General features: G+C 42.1%; 1 protein-coding gene across 1 annotated transcript in view; it reads left to right on the top strand.

Moving 5' to 3' along the window:
* SLC15A1 (solute carrier family 15 member 1) overlaps positions 1-23,013 on the top strand; it is a 69,940-nt gene that overhangs the window by 39,393 nt on the left and 7,534 nt on the right. The window contains exons 10-18 of the mRNA XM_003279210.3: positions 2,566-2,652; positions 3,206-3,295; positions 5,231-5,275; positions 5,368-5,400; positions 5,481-5,569; positions 6,380-6,461; positions 8,892-9,011; positions 10,021-10,171; positions 11,909-11,954. Coding sequence (XP_003279258.2) covers positions 2,566-2,652; positions 3,206-3,295; positions 5,231-5,275; positions 5,368-5,400; positions 5,481-5,569; positions 6,380-6,461; positions 8,892-9,011; positions 10,021-10,171; positions 11,909-11,954 — 743 coding nt within the window. The remainder of the gene's footprint in view (positions 1-2,565; positions 2,653-3,205; positions 3,296-5,230; positions 5,276-5,367; positions 5,401-5,480; positions 5,570-6,379; positions 6,462-8,891; positions 9,012-10,020; positions 10,172-11,908; positions 11,955-23,013) is intronic.

Genomic DNA, 23,013 nt, shown 5'->3' with positions numbered 1-23,013 from the left:
AACACAGACTCACATACAAAGATTATCATTGTAATATTTATAATAGCAAAAATGTAAGCCCACAAATTGCTGCAAATAGGAAGATGGTGCTGAACTTACAGTTCATCTCTGGCATAGCATGCAGCCAGGAGCAGTCTTGTTTTTAAAGAATATTTGGTGATAGGAATGTGCAGAATATGGTTTCTTCCATAAGCACTCCATAGTATATGCATATACACATACATTTGTGGGTGGGAAATAAATGTTGACAGTAGGAATCCTTAGATAATGGAATCAAATAATTTTTTTCTTATACAATACCCATTTTTTTAGTGAACATACTGTATATGTTGTATAACTGGAGGTAAATGTGTCATTTATTAAAAAAAAAAAACCACATGTGTGAATCTTTTGGATGAAAAGGCAGCCTTAAGATAATTTTAGATCACTTACTTTATCTTACCTGGCCTTATTGCATTAGATTATTGTATTATATTTCATTTCTTTTTTTTTTTTTTTTTTGAGATGGAGTCTTGCTCTGTTGCCCAGGCTGGAGTGCAGTGGTGCACGCTCAGCTCACTGCAACCTCTGTCTCCTGGTTCAAGCGATTCTCCTGCCTCGGCCTACCAAGTAGCTGGGACTACAGGCACACACCACCACACCTGGCTAAGTTTTCTATTTCCGTAGAGACAGGGTTTGCCATGTTGGCCAGGCTGGTCTCAAACCCCTGACCTCAGGTGATCCGCCCACCTCAGCCTCCCAAAGTGCTGGGATTATTGTATTATATTTCAATTGTACTGTACTATTAGATTGTTGTATTGTGTTGTATTTCACTTTTTGAAATAAATGTGCCCTCTTCCTGTCAAAAAAATCCCTTCAAGGGCAGCTATACTCTTTCCTTCTAACATTAAACCTGTTCCCACCTAAAAGCTTTTTCCAAGCAAAGAGAGGACCTTACCAATTACCCATCCAAGTCCTTCCTTAACAAGTCATTGACAACTTAGTTCAAACCCAGAAGAACAACTTCAAGCTATTTAGAGTCATGAGAACTGTATTGCGAAGTATCCTAAAGTCAGCCTGTAGCTTTGACTTACTGCTTTTCTTTTCTTTTTTTTTTTTTCTTTTTGAGACAGAGTCTCACTCTGACACCCAGGCTGGAGTGTAGTAGCATGATCTCGGCTCACTGCAACCTCCATTTCCCAGATTCAAGCAATTCTCCTGCCTCAGCCCCAGCCTCCCAAATAGCAGAGACTATAGACGTACACTACCACGCCCAGCTAATTTTTGTATTTTTAGTAGAGATGGGGTTTTGCTATGTTGGCTAGGATGGTCTTGAACTCCTGGTCTCAAGTGATCCGCTCACCTCAGCCTCCTGAAGTGCTGGGATTACAGGTGTGAGCCACCGCGCCTGGCCAACTTACTGCCTTTCCATCACACTCATGCCTCCAGCCTCCACTAGCCTCACCTCTTGCTGTGTCATTGCAAATGCACTTTGCTCTTCCCAAAGGCCTTTTTCCTAAACAACATTAACAAGGAATCTTAGTGGCCCCTAATTTTATGATGGGTGGGCCATCGTATTTTTCTGACCTGTGTTATTATATCTTAAAATGTTTCCCTATAGCCTTAATTTTTTTAATAAATGTATTTCTCTGTAGTGTGTTCTTACTCTTAAAAACTAATACTCAGTTCAGTTATTGGAAGGCTTTTAAGTATGTTTGAAACAACTTAGTGTGTAAATCTGGTTTTTCAAACACAAACTTTATAAAACCTAAATACAGATCAAGTATTTCTAATAAAAATCTAGCATCCAAATTGAGATATGCTGGCCGGGCATGGTGGCTCTTGCCACCCCAGCACTTTGGGAGGCTGAGGCGAGTGGATCACCTGAGCTCAGGAGTTTGAGACCAGCCTGGACAAAATGGCAAAACCCTGTCTCCATCAAAAAAAAAAAAAAATCAAAAAATTAGCCAGGCGTGGTGGTACATACCCATGGTCCCAGCTACTTGGGAGGCCGAGCTGAGAGGATCACTTGAGCCTGGGAGGTCAAGGCTCAGTGAGCCAAGACAGTGCCACTATATTCCAGCCTAGGCGACAGAACAAGACCTTGTCTCAAAAACAAACAAACTGAGATTATGTCATAAGTGTAAAATATTCTCTGGATTTTGAAGACAATATGAAAGAAGGTAAAAATTCTTATTAATTTTTAAATATTGATTACCTATTAAAATCATAGTGGGGTTTATCATGTTATATAAATGTATAATGAATTTCACCTGTTTCACTTTTTAAGCTGGCTACTAGAAAACTGAAACTGCAAACACGTGTTCTATTTCTATTGGGCGTGCTTCTCTAGAGGCTCTAGAAAGTAAAGTAGACGCGGCTTAATTCTGTTCACCGCAACTCAAATGCTCTTAGTTGGAAAGAGACTATTAATAGAAATAAGTGCTCATATACTAGTAGATACAATGGTATCTTTTGCTTTCCTCACAAGTATATTTTTCTACTAAAGTTAGTTTAATTGAAATGTGCTTCCCTGATAAAGTTGTTGGTCCTATTTGGAAATTTGATTTTTCTTCCTTCCTTCAGTTTGCCATCAAGAATAGATTTAGGCACCGGAGTAAGGCATTTCCCAAGAGGGAGCACTGGCTGGACTGGGCTAAAGAGAAATACGATGTAAGTAACTGTCATTGCTACAATGACCCTGAATCCCCCAGGAAGTGAACACCCAAAATCTCAATTCGGATTAAGGTTACATGGACAAAATGATCAGTGATACCTTCTGAACCTTTATAGCATATTAAATAAAACTATTCATGAGTGCATGTTTTTAATTGAAAGAACTTGACAAATAGACCTGGAAATAATACTACCTTTTCATAGTTTTTCATCTGGTATAATCTGGCGTTAATTATATGTAATTGGGATCACATAACCTTAGTTTGAATATAGGAGAGTCAAGCGGTGGTGACTGCGGTGGTGGGATTTACATTTAGTAAGTTCACATAATTGACCTCCTAAATAGATGTTTTCACTCATATTTTAAATAGTTTAGACGTTTTCGATTTTCTAAAGAAAACTGTGGCAGTATGTTTTGGATTAATCACCTCCCAGCTTGTCTCTAGATGCAAATACCTGTGTCTCCACTGACATCAGCAGCACCTGTAAGCCGTGAGTGGCACAGGACACAGGGTGTGGCTGATTTGTCCCTTCCCCACTCCAACTACAGGAGCGGCTTATCTCCCAAATTAAGATGGTTACGAGGGTGATGTTCCTGTATATTCCACTCCCAATGTTCTGGGCCTTGTTTGACCAGCAGGTAATGTGAAACTCTGCTTCCGCTCCTCTCCACTGAGCAAGCGTACATCCCGCACTGCCAGGTACCAAGGCTCACTTTATATTTCACACCTAAAAAGCTCTCTTCCAGTTTCTCATTTATATTTCACCTGTTTAATTGTTAGATCACATTGAGTTTATTGTAAAAAACAAAACAAAACAAAAACAAAAGCAATTCTAGGTGGTTCTATCCACACTTCTGTTGCTAAACAACGAAGACAACTGGATGAGGTCAAGTCAAGTAGCGTCGGGAAAGATTTCATCCAGGACCCTTCCAATCAAAGCTGAGAGTCAAGAGTTTGTTTTCCTACTAATACAGCATGGTAACAAGATACACTGCCTTTTATGGAGTCCATACGTAAATGGAGAAGGACTTGATCTCTTCCACTGTAAGATGGAATGCTTGGGCTAGAAGTACCACCCTGGGGTGGAGAATGACTCCTCTCCGAGCAGGGACCTAGAACCCGGCAGGTGACCTGTTGTCTCTTTCTACCACAGCCCTAAGACACATACCCAGGAATTTTTCACAATCATGTTAGACAACTCAGTGCATGGGGCTCAGTAACCAAAGTAATCAGATAGTGTTTCTTTTTTAAAGATCAATCCTGGTTTAAGAACAAAAAAATAGATATTGTTTCTCTTAGAAACTGGAGTTAAAAAAAACTTGTGAACACATGTGGTTTGAGCAGGGAGGATGATGATAGGGATAAAGCATTGCTTGGGAGAAATGTGAGTGTACACATTCATCTCCTCATTTGAAAGTAGGAGTTTGAGATGTGTCAGACGGACCCGGGAGGCCGAGCTGCATGCGGACAGGAGCTGGTCCCTGGAATGAGGCTTGCTCTGGAAACACACTCCTCACCTGGTAGCTGTGAGACTTGAGTGGCCGTAATAACTCTTAACACTTCCCAAAGCGTGCTAATCACCCTCCTCAAGGCTGTGAGGGTCCAGCGTGAGAACATCCATAAGGTACTCAGTGACTGGCCTGTATGAAGAACTCAAACGGGGGTAGATTTCTTTTTTTTTTGAGACAGAGTCTCACTCTGTCACCCAAGCTGGAGTACAGTGGCACGATCTTGGCTCACTACAACCTCCACTTCCCAAGTTCAAGCGTTTCTCCTGCCTCTGCCTCCCGAGCAGCTGAGATTACAGGCACCTGCCACCACACCTGGCTAATTTTTAGTAGAGATGGGGTTTTGCTGTGTTGACCGGGCTGGTCTCGAACTCCTAACCTCAGGTGATCCACACACCTCGGCCTCCCAAAGCGCTGGGATTATAGGTACGAGCCACTGCACCTGGCCAATTTCCTGACTTTCTATGATGTCTTTCTAGTGGAGTTGATGGATTCACACGGAAGCATTTACATGTTTAGTCTTCCATGGACATAATCATATTTACCTGTCCTGGGTCCTCTTTCACTGTGAAATAGGTTGACTGTAAAGGGGCTGCCCAGGTGTAAATCCACCACTCTCTTGATGGAGATCTAGTTGGGGTCAGCCTAGACTGTCAAAATGGCTGTTAACAATAATATTTTTGAATCTTGGATGGCAGTGAATATGGACCATCCGCAATGTACACAGCTGCTTTCACCTTGCAGACGACGCCATGCTTTCCAACGAGCCTCAGAAATGCATTTTTGTATTTCCTAGGGATAGCTTCATCTCAGGGTAGTGCTTTGTGCAGCTTCAGGAGGGGTTGGAGCACTCCATATTGTGTTCACTCGTACACTAGAAATGCAACCTGTTTCTTTTGACCTACTGTTATAATAGAGCTGGGAGATTAACTTGATGTTTAAAACAACTTCAAATCCCATAACGTGTCAGACCTCATTCCTGATTTGGAAAAGACTCACTATTGACTTGTAAAATTTTAAAAACCCACATCCCCAAATAATACAGCAAATTTATTCCTTTTTAAGGGCTCCAGGTGGACACTGCAGGCAACAACTATGTCCGGGAAAATCGTAAGTTTGACTCCTTTGTGTTGGTTTCTTTGTCCCCTTTCTTCTTCCCTTTCATGACATTTCTCAATGAGGTTGTTTTCCTCTCTTTTTAGGGAGCTCTTGAAATTCAGCCTGATCAGATGCAGGTAGAAGACATGTAAGTTGCTTTCAGGGATCAGAGTCGTCTTTGAGACAAGCTTACCTTTCTCCTCCACTTCCTCTGCAGACCGTGAATGCCATCCTGATTGTGATCATGGTCCCGATCTTCGATGCTGTGCTCTACCCTCTCATTGCAAAATGTGGCTTCAATTTCACGTAGGTGATGGGTGGGTTGGGTTGGTTGAAGCTCCCTTGGTCCCAGGGCTTTGCAGATGGGCTGCGCTCAGCCTGCAGCCCTTCCTGCAACCCCGCCTAGAGGGTAGGGTTTTGAAGAATGAAGAAAACAAATGTTCGTGTGCTGATGTTTCTGAAAATGTTCTTTAAAATAAAAATGCTGTGAGTGACAGCCTGAAAAGGCCTTTAATCAAGGCTCTCTTCTCTACGCAGCTGATAGGAATGGTCATTGTAATCTGGAGGATCACCTGAACTATAGTTTCTAGAAATTAATGTAAATATACAGGCCAGACACAGTGGCTCACGCCTGTAATTCCAGCACTTTGGGAGGCCAAGGCAGGCAGACCGTTTGAGGTCAGGAGCTCGAGACCAGCCTGGCCAACATGGCAAATCCCCATCTCTACTAAAAATACAAAAAATTAGCTGGGTGTGGTGGCACTCACCTGTAATCCCAGCTACTCTGGAGGCTGAGGCATGAGACTTGCTTGAACCTGGGAGGCAGAGGTTGCAGTGAGCTGAGATTGTGACACTGCACTCCAGCCAGGGTGACAGAAAGAGACTCTGTCTCAAAAAAAAAAAAAAAAAAAAAAAAGTAAATAAGCAAACAAGAAGCTATATTCCACTTATCCTCCTTGAATCCTCATGAATCCATGACCAAGAGGGGGAGAGGTGCTTTCAAGCCCATGTTTTTGGAGGGAATTTAGTTTTGTTGGGGGGATGATGGGGGTGGGGGTTTAACTTAGCTCATCTTTGTGAGACTGGTTGAGAGTCACTCTTCTCTTGTCCCATCAGCTCCTTGAAGAAGATGACAGTTGGCATGTTCCTGGCCTCCATGGCCTTTGTGGTGGCTGCCATCGTGCAGGTGGAAATCGATGTGAGTTGTCCCCTGGTTCTCCCATGTCCTTTCCTGGTGGATGTAGGTAGAGCGTTCAGAATCTTCTTTCTTCAGGATGAAGGGGATTAGGGGAGGCCAAAGTCTTTCTCTGTAAACTGAGCCCTGGAGCTGTGGGCAGTGGGAGGCACCATGGGTGTGAGGGTAAAGTGGGTGGGCTTCAGTAGGGGAAAAAGGCTTACATAAGTAGCTTGCATTTATAATACAGTTTTTATAATGGACAAGAAGTTCACAGAACGTGTTCCTTCACAATCTGAACTCCCAGGGGATCTGGTTAAAAGAAGTTCATCACTTACAAACAAGCATCACTTCAAATGTGTATAAATGGTCTTTTTGGTGTGAGAATGTATTTTGAATTCTAGTGTTTGTAAAAAGGATTGGTTTCTAAGTTAATCCACACATCTGTTGGACTCGCAGTGGGCTAAACTAGACTCCTAATGCTGGTAGTCTGAGATAAGCTCCTAGAAACAGGGCTATGTGGTGGGTAAGAGTCTCTTCCCACTCCCCACCATCCCCCACCACTTCCTCCCTCTATTTGCCTCTCTCTCTCTCTGTCTTTCTCTCGTTTCTTCCCTCCCCCCTCTCTCTCTTTTAATATCTTTGTTTATATTTTTAAGTGAAAGCAAGTTTATTAAGAAAGTAGAGGAATAAAGACTGGCTACTCCATAGGCAGAGCAGCTCTTTTAATATCTTTAAATTAAAAAAAAAACTAATTGTGGTAAATATATATATATAACATTTACCATATTCTTTTTTAAAAAATTTTTTAAAACAGGGTTTCACTCTGTCGCCTAGGCTGCTGGAGTGCAGTGGTGCAATCATGCTCACTGCAGCCACAACCTCCTGGGCTCAAGCAATCCTCCCACCTCAGCCTCCTGAGTAGCTAGGACTGTGGGCATGCACCACCACAGTCAACTAATTTATTAAAATTTTTTTGTAGAGCCGGGGTTCCCCTATGTTGCTCAGGCTGGTAATCAATCCTCCCACCTCAGCTTCCCAAAGTCCTGGGATTACAGGCATGAACCCCCATGCCCAGTCATGTATTAACCGTTTTAAAGTGTACAGTTCAGTAGCGTTAAGTACCTTTCCATTGTTGGGCAGTCAACCTCCAGAACTCTTCATCTTAAAAAACTGAACTTCTGTACCCATTAAACAACTCCCATTTCCCATTTCCCTAGCCCCATCAACCCCCATTCTACTTTCCGACTGTATGAATCTGACTACCCTAGCACCTCCTATGAGTGGCATTATATGGTATTTGTCCTTTTGTGACTGGCTAATTTCACTGAGCATATTGTCTTCAAGGTTCCTCCTGTTGCAGACTGTGTCAGAATTTCCTTCCTTTGTAAACTGAATACTAATCCCATTGTGTGTATACACCACATTGTTCATCCATTCACCCTCCACAGGCACTTGGGCTACCTGCACCTTTTGGCTATTGCGAACAGTGCCGCCATGGACATGGCGGTACTCATGCTCCTCTTGGACATAGCTAGCTTTGTGGAAGATGAATTGTGGGCTAAGGTGGACACAGATTGCTTCAGTGACACTGGGTTTTAAAAGAGGGCATTGTAGAAAAAAGACAAAAACTCTGAACAAAGGTATGGAGGCAGGAGAGCATCAGGCATTTGTGAGATGTGTACACTGCTGCGTCTAGGGCTGGGGACTGGGCGTCCAGACTTACAGGAGAACACTGGAGTCGGGTGACGGTAGATCTCAGGTGTCATGACAAGAGGGATATTTGTTTAGGTTATAGTGACTCGGAGCCCTCAGATATTTGGCTTCATATCCTGGCAGCCCGTGGCCTGGAAGTGGCTAGATAAGACTAAGAGCAGCGTCTTTCTGACTCGTTCATGTGTTAGTCCATTCTCAACGCTGCTGATAAAGACATACCCAAGACTGGGTAATTTACAAAGAAAAAGAGGTTTAATGGACTCACAGTTCCACATGGCTGGGGAAGCCTCACAATCATGGCAGAAGGTGAAAGGCACATCTTGCATGGCTGCAGGCAAAAAGAGAGTGAGAACCAAGCGAAAGGGGTTTTCCCTTATAAAACCATCAGATCTCGTGAGTCTTACTCACTACCACAAGAACAGTACGGGGGAAACCACCCCCATGATTCAGTTATCTCCACTGATTCCCTCCCGCAACACCCGGGAATGATGGGATCTACAATTGGAGATGAGATTTGGGTGGGGACACAGCCAAACCATATCACTTCAATATTCCCTGCAAAAGTCATTTCTGTGGGTGCCACAAGGTCTGTGATTGGCCGCTTACTGGGAGACACCTGGCATGTCTCAGCCAGCACAGCTTTTCACAGCTGGGGGAAAGCGCCCCCTTGTCAGGGTTAAGATGACTTTCCATGTTGTATTGAAGACCCCACTGCCAATTTTCTTTTATTTTGCTCAGAAAACTCTTCCAGTCTTCCCCAAAGGAAACGAAGTCCAAATTAAAGTTTTGAATATAGGAAACAATACCATGAATATATCTCTTCCTGGAGAGATGGTGACACTTGACCCAATGTCTCAAGTAAGTAGAAGGAAATGCTGCCTTCTTTTTCATCTTCTGACCCCGTTATAATAGGATTTAGAGAAGCTGATTTTCTTGGTCCTTGTTTAAATGCCAAGGCCAGCCCAGAAGTGAACTAAGGATCTTGATCTCATGTTGGCTATATTCTAAACCAGTGTTCTCCACACTATGTTGTGTGTTGTGTATGCAGATCACCAAGGGAGCTCGTTAAAATGCAGATTTTTTTTTTTTTTTTTTTAGATGGAGTCTTGCTCTGTCACTCTGTCACCCAGGCTGGAGTGCAGTGGCAAAATCTTGGCTCACTGCAGCCTCCGCCTCCACAAATGTTCAAGCATTTCTTCTGCCTCAGCCTCCCAAGTAGCTGGGATTACAGGTGCGTGCCACCACGCCCAGCTAATTTTTGTATTTTTAGTAGAGACAGGGTTTTGCCACGTTGGCCAGGCTGGTCTCGAACTCCTGACCTCAAGAGATTGGCCTGCCTCAGCCTCCCGAAGTGCTGGGATTACAGGCATGAGCCACCGTGGCCAGCCCTAGCCCCAGAGATGTTGAGATTTAGCCAGTCTCGTTCCTGTTTAGCCATGGTTGAGCACCACAGCCTTAGACCTTGCCAAACTAATAATCTTGAAAGTAAAAACAAAAAGCCCGATTCCTAATGCTTGGAGCAGCCCAGTATTGATTTTCACCAGGGCTGTTGCTTTTGCCCTGGTGCTGTTCTTTGCCTAACAATAGAAATTATTCTCATAGTATTTATTTTTATAAAAGCAAAATAAAAGTAAGATGCTTGGTGAAAAGTATGGTTCCTGTGGTGGTACTAAAAACTTCATGATGGAGTCTGTAAGGGTGGGTGGGAAACTGAGGCAAATAAATGCCAACTCCCCACAGGCATTTTTTGGTATCTATGAACATGAATTTGGAAATGGGGAATATCAGATAACTGCTGTTCCAGTGTTCAGTTGCATAGTGCTGAGACTCTGTGATATTAACTATGCCTCTTTGCCTCCCTCTATAGACAAATGCGTTTATGACTTTTGATGTAAACAAACTGACAAGTATAAACATTTCTTCTCCTGGATCACCAGTTACTGCCGTAACTGACGACTTCAAGCAGGGCCAGCGCCACACGCTTCTAGTGTGGGCCCCCAATCACTACCAGGTGGTAAGTGTGTGAACACCTACAGCTGACTCTTTGCTGTTTGTGATACTGGAGGCCAAAATTTTTATGGTGTGACTTTGTTTTACTCCCATATAGTGTTATATTAGATCATCCTCAATTTCTTCCTTCTTCTGGAACACAAGACTTCAAGAACACCCGTCAGACTTCCAATAAAAGTATGACTGGTGGATAGGAAAAGTTAATATTAATTGAAATTTCTAAAAAGACAACTTCTGGACATTGTATTGGGTCTGTGCACGAATGTGCGTGCATATGTGTACAGAAGTCACACAGAGTACATATGTGAATTATCAGGGACTTTTTCAGATAGTTTAAAATATATAATTAATTGCACTGAATTTAAAAATTTGCACTAGTCAGAAAATTAGAGCAGTCTCTGAAAAAGTATAATAAGCCTACCAGGTAAAAGCCATAAAATACTATACATACAAAATATTTGATGAGAAAATACAGAGATCTAAATATGTCATTTGCACATAAAAACCTATGAAATCTAGCCTGGACAACATAGTAAGACCCCTGTCTCTACAAAAATTTTAAAAATTAGCTGAGTATGGTGGTGCATGCCTGTCGTCCCAGCTACTTGGGTGGTTAGGGTGCGAGGATTGCTTGAGCCCAGGAGGTAGAGGCTGCAGCGAGCCACGTTCATGCCAATGTGCTCCAGCCTGGGTGACAGAGCAAGACCCTGTCTCAAAAAAAAAAAAAAAAAAAAAAAAAAAAAGCAGCAGCTATGAAGGTATAGTTGAACTAAATGAAAGAGTTGTAGAGTTGTGGGCATTCTGTAAAGTGCATTTAAGTGAGCTTCTAGGGAACTGCAATATGGAATTAAGACTCTTGGTCATTTGCTTAATTAGGGAGCTGCTGAGTGGCTTGTTCCAAAGTTTTGGAGAGTAGTGTTCTGTGGAAGCACCGGCAACCAATGATCAAAAATTGTAGAGGCTCATGTTAGCTTTAAAGAAAATCAAGGCTGAAGAAATGGAACCCTTCTTCTTTCTTCTTCCTTCCTTTCTTTTCTCTCTTCTTTTCTTCTGCCTTTCCTTCCTTCTCTCCCTCCCTCCCTTCCTTCCTTTCTTCCTTCCTTCCTTCTGTCCGTCCATCCATCCATTCTTTTGCTCTTTCTCTTTCTTCCTTTCTTTCTTTCACTTTCAACAGGATCTTACTATGCTGCCTGGCTGGTCTCAAACTCTCGGCCCCAAGAGATCCTTCCAAACTCTGGGATTTCAGGCATGAACCACCACACCTGGCCCAGAAACCCTCTTTTTTTTTTTTTTTTTTTTTTTTTTGAGACAGGATCTCCCCCTGTTGCCCCATCTGGAGTGCAGTGGCAGGATCACAGTTCACTGCAGCCTCGACGTCACAGACTCAAGAATCATTTTCAACAAATGATTCTCCTTCCCACCTCAGCTTCCAGAGTAGCTAGAACTACAAGTGTGCTTTGACACCTGGCTAATTTCTAATAGAGACAAGGTCTCACTATGTCTCCCAGTCTGGTCTCAAACTCCTAAGCTCAGGTGATCCTCCTCCCTTAGCCTCCCAAAGTGCTGGGATTACAGGCATGAGCTACTGTGCCCAGCCTCCAGAGCCCTTCTAATGTAACCATGTCCTTAGGTCCTAGGATAAGTGTCAATACCACCTTCTCAAAGACTGAAATATTCATCTGAACTCATTCTAATGAATATTATTTTGAAAATATTTTTATATTACTGTTTCCTCTCTCAGGTAGAGGATGGTCTTAACCAGAAGCCAGAAAAAGGAGAAAATGGAATCAGGTATGTATATTTCTTTAAAATTTAAGCTTCTTATGAAAGTAATGCATACCCATAGTAAAGTCCAAATGTAACAACGATATAAAATGAGATTATAGGGTTTGTCCCAACAATGTAAGGCTGGCTCAATATTCCCCCCAAAAAATCAATCCATATAACCCATCATCTTAATAAACTAAAGAGGAAAATGTACATCATCTTATCAATTGATTTAAAAAAAGCATTTGATAAAATTCAGCATCCATTCATGACAAAAACTCTCAGCAAACTGGGAATAGAAGGGAACTTCCTTACCCTGAAAAAAGACATCTACAAAAACTTGAGCTGATATTATACTTCATGGTGAAAGTCTAAAAGCTCTCCACTAAGATCAGGAACAAGGTAAGATTTTTCCACCCTCCCCACTTCTATTAAACATCCTCTGGTTGCAAGAGCAAAGATACAAGAAAAATAAGTAAAATCATCTAGATTAGAAAGGAAGAAATAAAAATATTTCCAATTGGCCAGGTGTGGTGGCTTACACCTGTAATCCCAGCACTTTGGGAGGCTGAGGCAGGCAGATCTCTTGAGCCCGGGAGTTCGAGACCAGCCTGGACAACATGGTGAAACTCCGTCTCTAATAAAAATAAAAAAAAATTAGCCAGGCGTGTTGGCACATGCCTGTAATCCCAGCTACTCGGGAGGCTGAGGCAGGAGAATTGCTTGAACCTGGTAGACAGAGGTTGCAGTGAGCTGAGATTGTGCTTCTGCACTCCAGCCTGGCCGACAGAGTGAGACTCTGTCTCAAAAAAAAAAAAAAAAAATTAGCTGAGTATGGTGGTGTGTGCCTGTAATCCCAGCCACTCGGGAGGCTGAGGTGGGAGGATCACCTGAGCTTGGGGAGGTTGAGGCTGCAGTGAGCCGTGATCCTGCCACTGCACTCCAGCCTGGTGACAGAATGAGACCTTGTCTCAAAATAAACCAATGTAAATAAATAAATAAATAAATTTCTACTTATAGATGACAATTGTCTATATAGAAAGTCCCCAGGACTCTACCAAAAGAAGCTCATGGAATCAATAAGTGAATTTAGAAAAGTCACAGGACACAGGACAAAAACAAAATCCATCACTGTTCAATGTACTATCAATGAAGAGTTGGAATCTGAAATTTTACAACCATTTCGTGTATACTATCTCCCCCCACAGAATATGAAATACTTAGATATAAATCTAACAAAACGTGCAGGATTTGAGTGGTGAAAACTACAAAATTACTTATGAAAGAAATCAGTGAAAAGCTAAATAAATGGAGAGACAGCTGTGTTCATTGATCAGAAGATTTAATATAGTAAAGATGTTACTTCTCCCCAAGCTGACCTATATAGGTTTATTGCCATTCCTATCAAAATCATAGCATTATTTTTATTGGTATAAAAAAGCTGCTTCTAAAATGTATAGGGAAAGGCAAAGGAACTAGAACAGTTCAAATACTTTTGAAAAAGAATTAAGTTGGAAGAGTCTTACTACCACTAGTTTTAAAACTTACTATAAAGTTACAGCAATCAAGACAAAATGGTATTGGCAAAGAAATAGATGCATGGATGAATGAATAATCTAGACCCAACCAAATGATTTTTGTCAAAGGTGCAAAGACAGTTCAATGGATTAAGGGAAGTATTTTCAACAATCAGTGTTGAAACATTTGAACATTCATATGTAAAAAATGAACTTCACTTAAACCTCAGATCTTATACACAATTCACATATAAAAATTTTATTAAATTCTTACACATCTTATATGAAAACCCAACATTGATTATAGATCTGCAAGTAAAATATAAAACTATAAAATTTTTACAAGAAACATAAACTCTTGTGACCTTGGATTCTTAGATATGACATCAAAAACACAATCTGCAGAAGAAAAACTTGATAGAGTTCACCAAAACTAAAAATGTTTGTTCTGTCAATGTCACCTTTTTTTTTTTTTTTTTTTTTGAGACAGGGTCTTGCTGTATTGCCCAGGCTAGAATGCAGTGGTGCAATCACAGCTCACTGCAGCCTCATCCTCCTGGGCTCAAGTGATCCTTCTGCCTCAGCCTCCCAAGTAGCTGGGACTACAGGCGCGTACCACCATGCCCAGCTGATTTTTACTTTTGATAGAGGTGGGGTCTCACTATGTTGCCCATGCTGGTCTCAAACTCCTGAGCTGAAGCAGTCCTCCCACCCCAGCCTCCCAAAATGCTGGGATTACAGGCATGAGCCACTGTGCTGGGCCTACACTAAGATTTGAATACAAATTTGGATACATGCACCCAGCCTGTATATCTGAAGAGAATAAAAAGATTCGCTACAAACTGGGAGAAAATATTTAGAAATCATGTATTTGACAAAGAACTTGTATCCAAAATATGTAAAGTACTCTAAAAGCTCAATGTAAATAGAATTATACGGTGTGCAACTTTTTGAGGCTGGCTTCTTTCACAGCAAATTTGTGTAATCTTAATTTAAATTTAATTTTACATAACCCCATTAAAAACGCAAAAGATTTGAACAGATTTGTCGCCAAAGGAGATATACACACATGACAAATAAGCACAAGAAAAATAGCACTGGTCTTATTAAGGGAAATATAAATGAAGGCCGCAATGAGTTACAACACACCTATCAGGTGGCTGTAATAATTGTTTTAACCTTGACAATACCAAGTGTTGGTGAGGATGCGGGGCACCTGGAACTCCCTTGCACTGCTGATTGGAGGACAAGAGGCTGTAGCCCCTCTGAAAAACAGTTTGGCAGTTTCTTATACAGGTAAACACTCACCGTGTTACCCAACCATCCCACTCGTAGATATTTACCCTAGAGAACTGGAAACTTGTGTTCACATAAAAGCCCACACATGAATGTTTATAGAAGCTCTGGTTATAATCACCAAAGATTGGAAATCACTCAACTGTCCTTCAGTGGAGGATGCATAAACACCCACCACACAGCAAAAAGGGAACAAACTTGATACAACGATGTGAATGCATTTCAAATGCATTGTGCTGTGGAAGAAGCCAGCCTCAAAAAATGACACACTTTTATTTCTTAAACATTGAGGGTGTGGGGAGGGGCTGGTCCCGCCCTGGGCTGGAGCTCCTTTTCTCACACCTGTGATTGGAGATGTGGAGAAGGGGAAGGGAGGGACAGCTTACTGGTTCCTTCTGCCGTAGCACTGTGGTTAAAAACGGAAATTGTTCTCTTGCCCAGTCCCACTCCCCCCAAAAAAGCGGCATTAACCGAATAATTGTATAATTCCATTTACATGATGTTCGCAGAAAGCCAAAAACTCCAGGGACACAGAAAGCCAAAAACTCCAGGGACACAGAACACATTAGTGATCGGCGTGGGTTAGGAGTGGAGGAAAGGTTTGACTATGGGGTAGCACAATTTTGGGGTCCACGTATTCTGATTGTGACAGTATTTATAAATCAAAATAATGTTAAAATTTATATAGCACTGTACACCCCAAAAGCCAATTTACTATAAATAAATCTTTAATAAGAATAAACTGCGAGGAATGAGAGTAGGTCTCCTGTTCACCTCAATTTTCAACCACAGCCTCCAGTCCCCAGTAGCCACAACTTTGATAATTCCTGATTTTAGCTTTTACTAGTTAGCACTAAAACACAAAATAATAGAGACTTAAGTATATTTTGGGACAATGTCTATTAACTTACGAATGTAGGCTGGGCATGGTGGCTCACGCCTGTAATCCCAGCACTTTGGGAGGCTGAGGTGGATGGATCACCTGAGGTCAGGAGTTCAAGAACAGCCTGGTCAACATGGTGAAACCCTGTCTCTACTAAAAATACAAAAATTAGTCAGGCATGGTGCACGTGCCTGTAATCCCAGCTACTGGGGAGGCTGAGGCAGAAGAAATGCTTGAACATTTGTGGAGGCGGAGGCTGCAGTGAGCCAAGACTTTGCCACTGCACTCCAGCCTGGACAACAGAGCGAGACCCTGTCTCAAAAAAAGCATAACAAAACAAAACCAAAAAACAACTTACTAATACAAATGGTGGTGAAATGGACTTTTACTTTTCATCTCACCTCCTGTTTGTTTCACGTTGTTAATATTTATTAGATTTATGTTTCTGTTTTCCCTGTGCTAGGCTGAGTCTAAATAATAGATCCATAAACAGGATTTACAATATGACCCTATAAATATTATTTACAACATAATAAAGTGTGATCAGTCTGCAAGAGAAAATGTTACTTTATATCCTTGAAAATGTATCCCTCAACTGAAAATGTCTTGAATATCCAGGTGCACTGGAATCTCCTATTACATTGATGAATTGTTCAGCGGTGTCCATCTTGATTGCTTTTATTTCACCAAGGCTTTCTTGCACAGCTTCTATTTTTTTTCCCCGTAACCCAGTTGGCCTCTTGTTAACAAAAACATAAGCCTTTACCCAGTCTCCAAGGTTACCGGCTTCCTAATTATACTATTATTCTGGGAATCTGCTTTTCCTCCTGAAAAACCAACTCTTCAGCACATTCTTTGAGCTAACGGGAGCACTGGCTCTGTCATCCTGCTGAACCACTATCCTGGTAGAATTTTTCACTGTGTGCCAGGTTAATGCCTTTCTTTCTTGGATTTTATGTCATCTTTCTCAGCCTTCTTTCTACTTTTGTGGCAGCGTATGGCCAAATATCTTGTCAAGAGAAAACAAGGTCAATTCCAAGTCGTTGCTTGCCTGAAAATGCCTTTTTATATTATCACACTTGGATCATTGGCTAGACACCATTTTCTTCCATAACTTTGGAGGCTTGACTAAAAGATTTAAAAAAAAAAAAAAAAAAGCATCGGCCAGTCTTTGTGGTTGATTTCCATTTCTGCTCATCAAGCTTTCGGCGTCTTCTTTCTCTTTGGTGTTGCCAAATTTCTCTGCAGTATAACTAAACATGGCTATAATTGTATATAATTGTATTCATCTTGCCAGCAAGAGGGTCTTCCATTTTTTTTTTTGTTCCTTTGTTCCTTTTCTTTGTTTCCTTCTCCATGAGTTTCGTAGGGCTGCCATGACAAAATAGTACAGGCTGAGTAGCTTATGTACAAAGAAATTTATTTTCTCAGGCCAGGAGCAATGGCTCACACCTGTAATCCCAGCACTTTGGGAAGGTGAGGCAGGCAGATCATGAGGTCAGGAGTTCAAGATCAGCCTGGCCAACATGGTGAAACTCCGTCTCTACTGAAAATACAAAAATTAGTCGGGCATGGTTGTGCGTGCCTGTAATCCCAACTACTGGGGAGACTGAGGCAGGAGCACCACTTGAACCCAGGAGGCAGAGGTTGCAGTAAGCCAAGATTGCGGCACTGCACTCCAGCCTGGGTGACAGAGCAAGACTCCCTCTGAAAAAAAAAAAAAAATTAATTTTCTCACAGCTCCAGAGGCTGGAAGTCTAAGATCAGGATGCCAGAAGGGCTGGTTTCTCCTGAGGCCTCTCTCCTCGGCTTGTAAATGCCCCCTTCCCTCTAGGTCCTCACATGGCCCTTTGTGTGTGGCTGTCTCCTAATCGTCTCTTTATATGAGAACACTTGTCACGTTGGATTAAGACCCATCCTAATCACCTTTAAAGGGGTAAACCCTTTAAAAATCTCTCCAAATACAGTCCCTCTCTGAGGTACTGGGGATTAGAGTTCCAGCCTGTGAATTTGAGAGTGACACCATTCAGCCCTTCGCCCCTTCTCCCGCCTCTCCAGGATCATTCCTGTCCCCCACACATGCTCATACACAGCTGCCGTGGCTGATCTGGAAGGAAACACACTGACAGTGGTCACCTGGTCCTGTCCTGGTCTTTGTATTTGATTCTGAGCTGGGAGCACCTCTGGAGTTTCCCTTTCGCCTCAGAATGTGGTTTCCGTTGCTTTACTTTCTTCAGGAATGTTTCCTAACCTTGGAAACTTTGAGCAATTGAGATTGGGGGATCCTTTCTTGTTTCGGTGTTGTTAAAGCTCCTTTCTTTGTTGTTGTTGGGGTTTTTTTGTTGTTGTGTTGTTTTGTTTTGAGAGGGAATCTCACTCTGTCATCCAGGCTGGAGTGCAGTGGTGCCATCTCGGCTCACTGCAGCCTCCGCCCCCTGGGTTCAAGCAATTATCCTGCCTCAGCCTTCTGAGTAGCTGGGATTACAGGCACCTGCCAGCACGCCCAGATAATTTTCATATTTTTAGTAGAGATGGGGTTTCACCATGTTGGCCAGGCTGGTCTCGAACTCCTGACCTCAAGTGATCTGCCCACCTCAGCCTCCCAAAGTGCTGGGATTACAGTTGTGAGCCACCGTGCCCAGTCCCAAAGCTCCATTTAAAAAAATTGTCTTTAAAGAGATCTTAGAAAAGAAGACAGACCCACGAGATTAGCAACACTTGACTACTTTACCCCCACCCACGTGGTAAAAGATGAACTGGAAGCTTTTTTCCTTTTAATTTTAATTGGTAACATGAAATCTTAAATGGATCAAAGGTTTTATTATTTCAGTGAGGCCCTAGGGACAAAACATAAAAAAAGAGAAGTTCTAGAAAACCGGTGTCAGAAAATAACAGAGAAATAGAACAACAGAGAATCTCAGGAAGTCAGACTTCTGAGCTATATGTGAATTAAAGGAAGAGTATATACTATTTTAAGCAAAATGGAATCCTTTGACTATGTGGTATCAGTAAGTTGCAAGACTTAAGTGATTAACTTAAATAGAACCTTTTGAATAAAGTGGCAATGCATCAGCCAAAAAGTGGGCCTGGGCAGGGCTCGGTAGCTCAAGCCTGTAATCCCAGCATTTTTGGGAGGCTGAGGTGGGCAGATCACCAAGGGTCAGGGGTTTGAGACCAGCCTGGCCAACATGGTGAAACCCCATCTCTACTAAAAAATACAAGAACATTAGCTGGGCATGGTGTGTGCCTGTCTGTAATCCCAACTACTCGGGAGGCTGAGGCAAGAGAATCACTTGAACCCGGGGCGCAGAGGTTGCAGTGAGCCAAGATTGCACCCCTGCACTCCAGCCTGGGCGACAGAGTGGGACTTCTGTCTTAAACAAACAGAAAAAATTGGGTCTGGCATAGCGGTGCATGCTTGTGGTCCTAGCTATTTGGAAGGCTGAGGCGGGAGCATTACTTGAGCTCAGGAGTTCGAAGCCAGCCTGGACAAAATAATGAGACCCTGTATCTAAAAAATAAAAAATAACTGGTTGAGAGTTTGATAGTGATCTTTCTCCTGCATTTTTTAAACATTATACGTTGTTCCATATGTATATGTCTATAAACAACACATTGTTAAGCACATTTTTACACTAAATAGGAAAGTGACTGTCCTGCATGCATGTCATTCTGCAATGTTATAAATAATGTTAGAAAATATGTTATTTTAGTATTTAGCCATATTGATATATGCATCTCTTTTTTTTTTTTTTTTTTTTTGAGACAGTCTCGCTCTGTCACCCTGGCTGGAGTGCAGTGGTGTGATCTTGGCTCACTGCACCTCCCAGGTTCAAGCGGTTCCCCTGCCGCAGCCTCCTGAGTAGCTGGGACTACAGGTGCATGCCACCACACCCAGCTAATCTTTTTTTGTATTTTAGTAGAGAATAGGGTTTCACCATGTTGGCCCAGATGGTCTCAACCTCCTGATCTCCTGATTCGCCCGCCTCAGCGTCCCAAAGTGCTGGGATTTACAAGCATGAGCCACCACGCCCAGCCAATGCATCTTTTATGCATTCACTTAACCACTGTATAGTATTCCATTACATGGATATACTGCAATTTATTTATTCATTCCTTCTAGTCAAAGACATTTAGATGATTCTGATTTTGCCAAACAATGCCAAAATTCACATTCTTATCTGTTTCTTTGTCCACATGTATGAAGTTTCTCTAGGGCAGTGATTTCTTTAAAACTTTTTGTCACATTTAATGAAAATAATTTGAGTGTGCACCCACTATATATGAATATGGTATCCTTTATAAATTATATAAACTGCATCAAATTAATGTGCTTCATAAATAATGCAAAAATAAATATAAAGAGGATGAGAAAAGTTTTTTTAACCAATATTTTACAAATATTTTTATTCATTAGTGGTACAGAAATCATTAGTGTAGTTAATGTGGTTGAAATACACTTTGTTCATTTCTAAAAATCTCAGTGTAAGATTTGAAAACAGCTACGCAAAGGCCTGGCATTAAGTTCAGTTCATTTCAATGCTTGTTTTTCATGACTGTCATACTGAAAAAGATACTTCAAGAAGGGAGTATCGGCATAATTGACCATAATTTGATTTTTTAAAAAACAAAATTTCATCTATATATTGTGAAGCTTTCAACCAGTGGTGCTAGGACCACTGGATTTCCACAGGCAAAAGACTGAAGTTGATCCTCTCCACAGAAATTAACTCAATGGATCAAAGACTTCAATCCTGAAAGATTTAGGGGGTGAGCAGTTGGTGAGGGAGGCCACCTGGGGAGATACATGGCCTTCTATCATTGTGGGAAGCTGGCTTACTGTGAGACTGTGACACAGGGTTGTAAAATTACAGCTATCTGAGAACAAAGAGAAGCCCGTATTGTGTAACTGTGTTCCCAAGCTTCGCTTTCTCTTTGGCTTAGTGACTTTGGGGTCCTCAGGTTCTACTTCCTTTCACATAACCAAAACAATGAAATTTATAGAAGAAAACCGAAACCACAAGTGACAAAAAAAGGAAAAAGAATTTGGGCTTCATAAAAATTGAAAACTTTTGTGCTGCAAATGATGTCATCAAGAATTGAAAGGACAACCCACAGAATGAGAGAAAATATTAACAAATCATATATCTGATAAGGGACTTATATCCAGAATACATAAAGAACTCTCACAACTCAATACTAAAAAGACAACCCAATTTTTAAAATGGGCACAGTATTTAAATAGATATTTCTTCAAAGAAGATATCCAAACAGTCAATAAGCATATGAATATATGCTCAAAGTTGTTAGTTTTTTAGGGAAATTTAAGTTAAAACCACAATGAGATACCACTGCCTACCTTCTAGGTTCTGATCAAAAAGATAGGCAATAGGCCAGGCGCAGGGGCTCACACCTGTAATCCCAGCACTTTGGGAGGCCAATGTGGGCAGATCACCTGAGGCCAGGAATTCAAGACCAGCCTAGCCAACATGGTGAAACCCCGTCTCTACTAAAAATACAAAAATTAGCTAGGCATGGTGGCAGGTGCCTGTAATCCCAGCTACTTGGGAGGCTGAGGCAGGAGAATCGCTTGAACCTGGGAGGTGGAGGTTGCAGTGAGCTGAGACTGTGCCATGGCTCTCCAGCCTGGGCAACAAGAGTGAAACTCCGTCTCAAAGAAAAAAAAGGTAGACAATAACAAGTGTTGTTAAGGATGTGGGTAAACTGGACCCCTTGGCTGGGCATGGTGGCTCATGCCTATAATCCCAGCACTTTGAGAGGCCAAGGTAGGCTGAGTGCTTGAACCCAGGATTTCAAGACCAGCCTGAGCAATATGGCAAAACCCTGTCCCTACAAAAAAATACAAAAATTAGCCAGGCATGGTGGTGTGTCCCAGCTACTCGGGAAGCTGATGTGGGAGGATCACCTGAGCCCCGGGAGGTCGAGGCTGCAATAAGCCATGTTGGTGCCACTGCACTGCAGCCTGGGTGACAAAGTGGGACTCCGTCTTCAAACAAACAAATAAATAAACAAAAATTAGCACCCTTATTCACTGCTGGTGGTAAATCTAAAATGGTACAGCCACTTTGAAAAACAGTTCTTTGAAATGTTAAACATAGAGTTTTACTATATAACTCAGCAGTTATATACTCCTAGGTATATCACCATGTTGACCAAAATTAAGGGTGTCGAGGCAGAAATAATTTGATTTATTGGAAGCCAAATGTGAGGATCAACCTGGGAAGAGACATCAGCAAAGTAGGGAGTGTCCCAGAGTCTGCTGCAAGTTGGAAGACCCTTATAAGAAAGTTGAGGAAGACCGGGTTTGGTGGCTCACGCCTGTAATCCCAGCACTTTGGGAGGTGGAGGCAGGAGAATTACTTGAGGCCAGGAGTTCAAGACCAACCTGGGCAATAAAGCAAAACTCTCTCTCTCCAAATATAAGAATTTAAAAATTAGCCAAGCATGGTGGCGCACTCCTGCAGTCCTAGCTACTTAGGAGGCTGAGGTGAGAGGATTGTTTGAGCCCAGGAGTTCAAGGCTGCAGTGAGCCACGATTGCACCACTGCACTCCAGCCTGGGTGACAGAGTGAGGCCTTGTCTCAAAAAAAAAAAAAAAAAAAAAAAAAAAAAGTTTAGGAGAAGAGTGGGGGACTCCTCATATTAGAGCTTTCTATTTTCTTTTTTTTTTTTTTTTTTTGAGATGGAGTCTTGCTCTGTTGCCCAGGCTGGAGTGCAGTGGCGCGATCTCGGCTCACCGCAACCTCCACCTCCCAGGTTCAAGCAATTCTCCTGCCTCAGCCTCCTGAGTAGCTGAGGTTATAGGCATTCACCACCATGCCCAGCTAATTTTGTATTTTTAGTAGAGACAGGGTTTCTCCATGTTGGTCAGGCTGGTCTCAAACTCCCGACCTCAGGTGATCCACCCGCCTCGGCCTCCCAAAGTGCTGGGATTACAGGCGTGAGCCACCGTGCCCGGCCCGAGCTTTCCATTTTCATTGGAGGTTATAATACAGAGGTTATGATCACTGGCTGCAGATAACAACATATGGGCTAAAATATTTTAGCACAAGACAATCAGTAAAACGTCATGATTCAGAAGCAAATCAGCGTCGTTTTTAGTGTTAGTGGGCTGTGTATTAATCAGTATATCAACACAATAAGATTGGAGGGAGGCACTCTTTACTCATGGGCAGGATATAAGCCAGGCATTGTGAGACCTTCCCCAGGTGGTTGATTTGGAAGCCTGCCACATGTGACACGTGAGGTGTCACCCAGAAGAGATGAAAACATGTCCACACAAAACCTTGTGCATGAATGTTCATTACAGCATTATTCACAATAGAAAAAACATACAAACAAATCCAATGCCCATCAGCTGATAAAA

This window comes from Nomascus leucogenys, chromosome 5 (assembly GCF_006542625.1).
Source record: "Nomascus leucogenys isolate Asia chromosome 5, Asia_NLE_v1, whole genome shotgun sequence".
Classification (NCBI taxonomy): Eukaryota; Metazoa; Chordata; class Mammalia; order Primates; family Hylobatidae; genus Nomascus; species Nomascus leucogenys.
The sequence above is the reverse complement of the archived record's forward strand: the minus strand, read 5'-3'. Positions and strand labels throughout refer to the sequence as shown.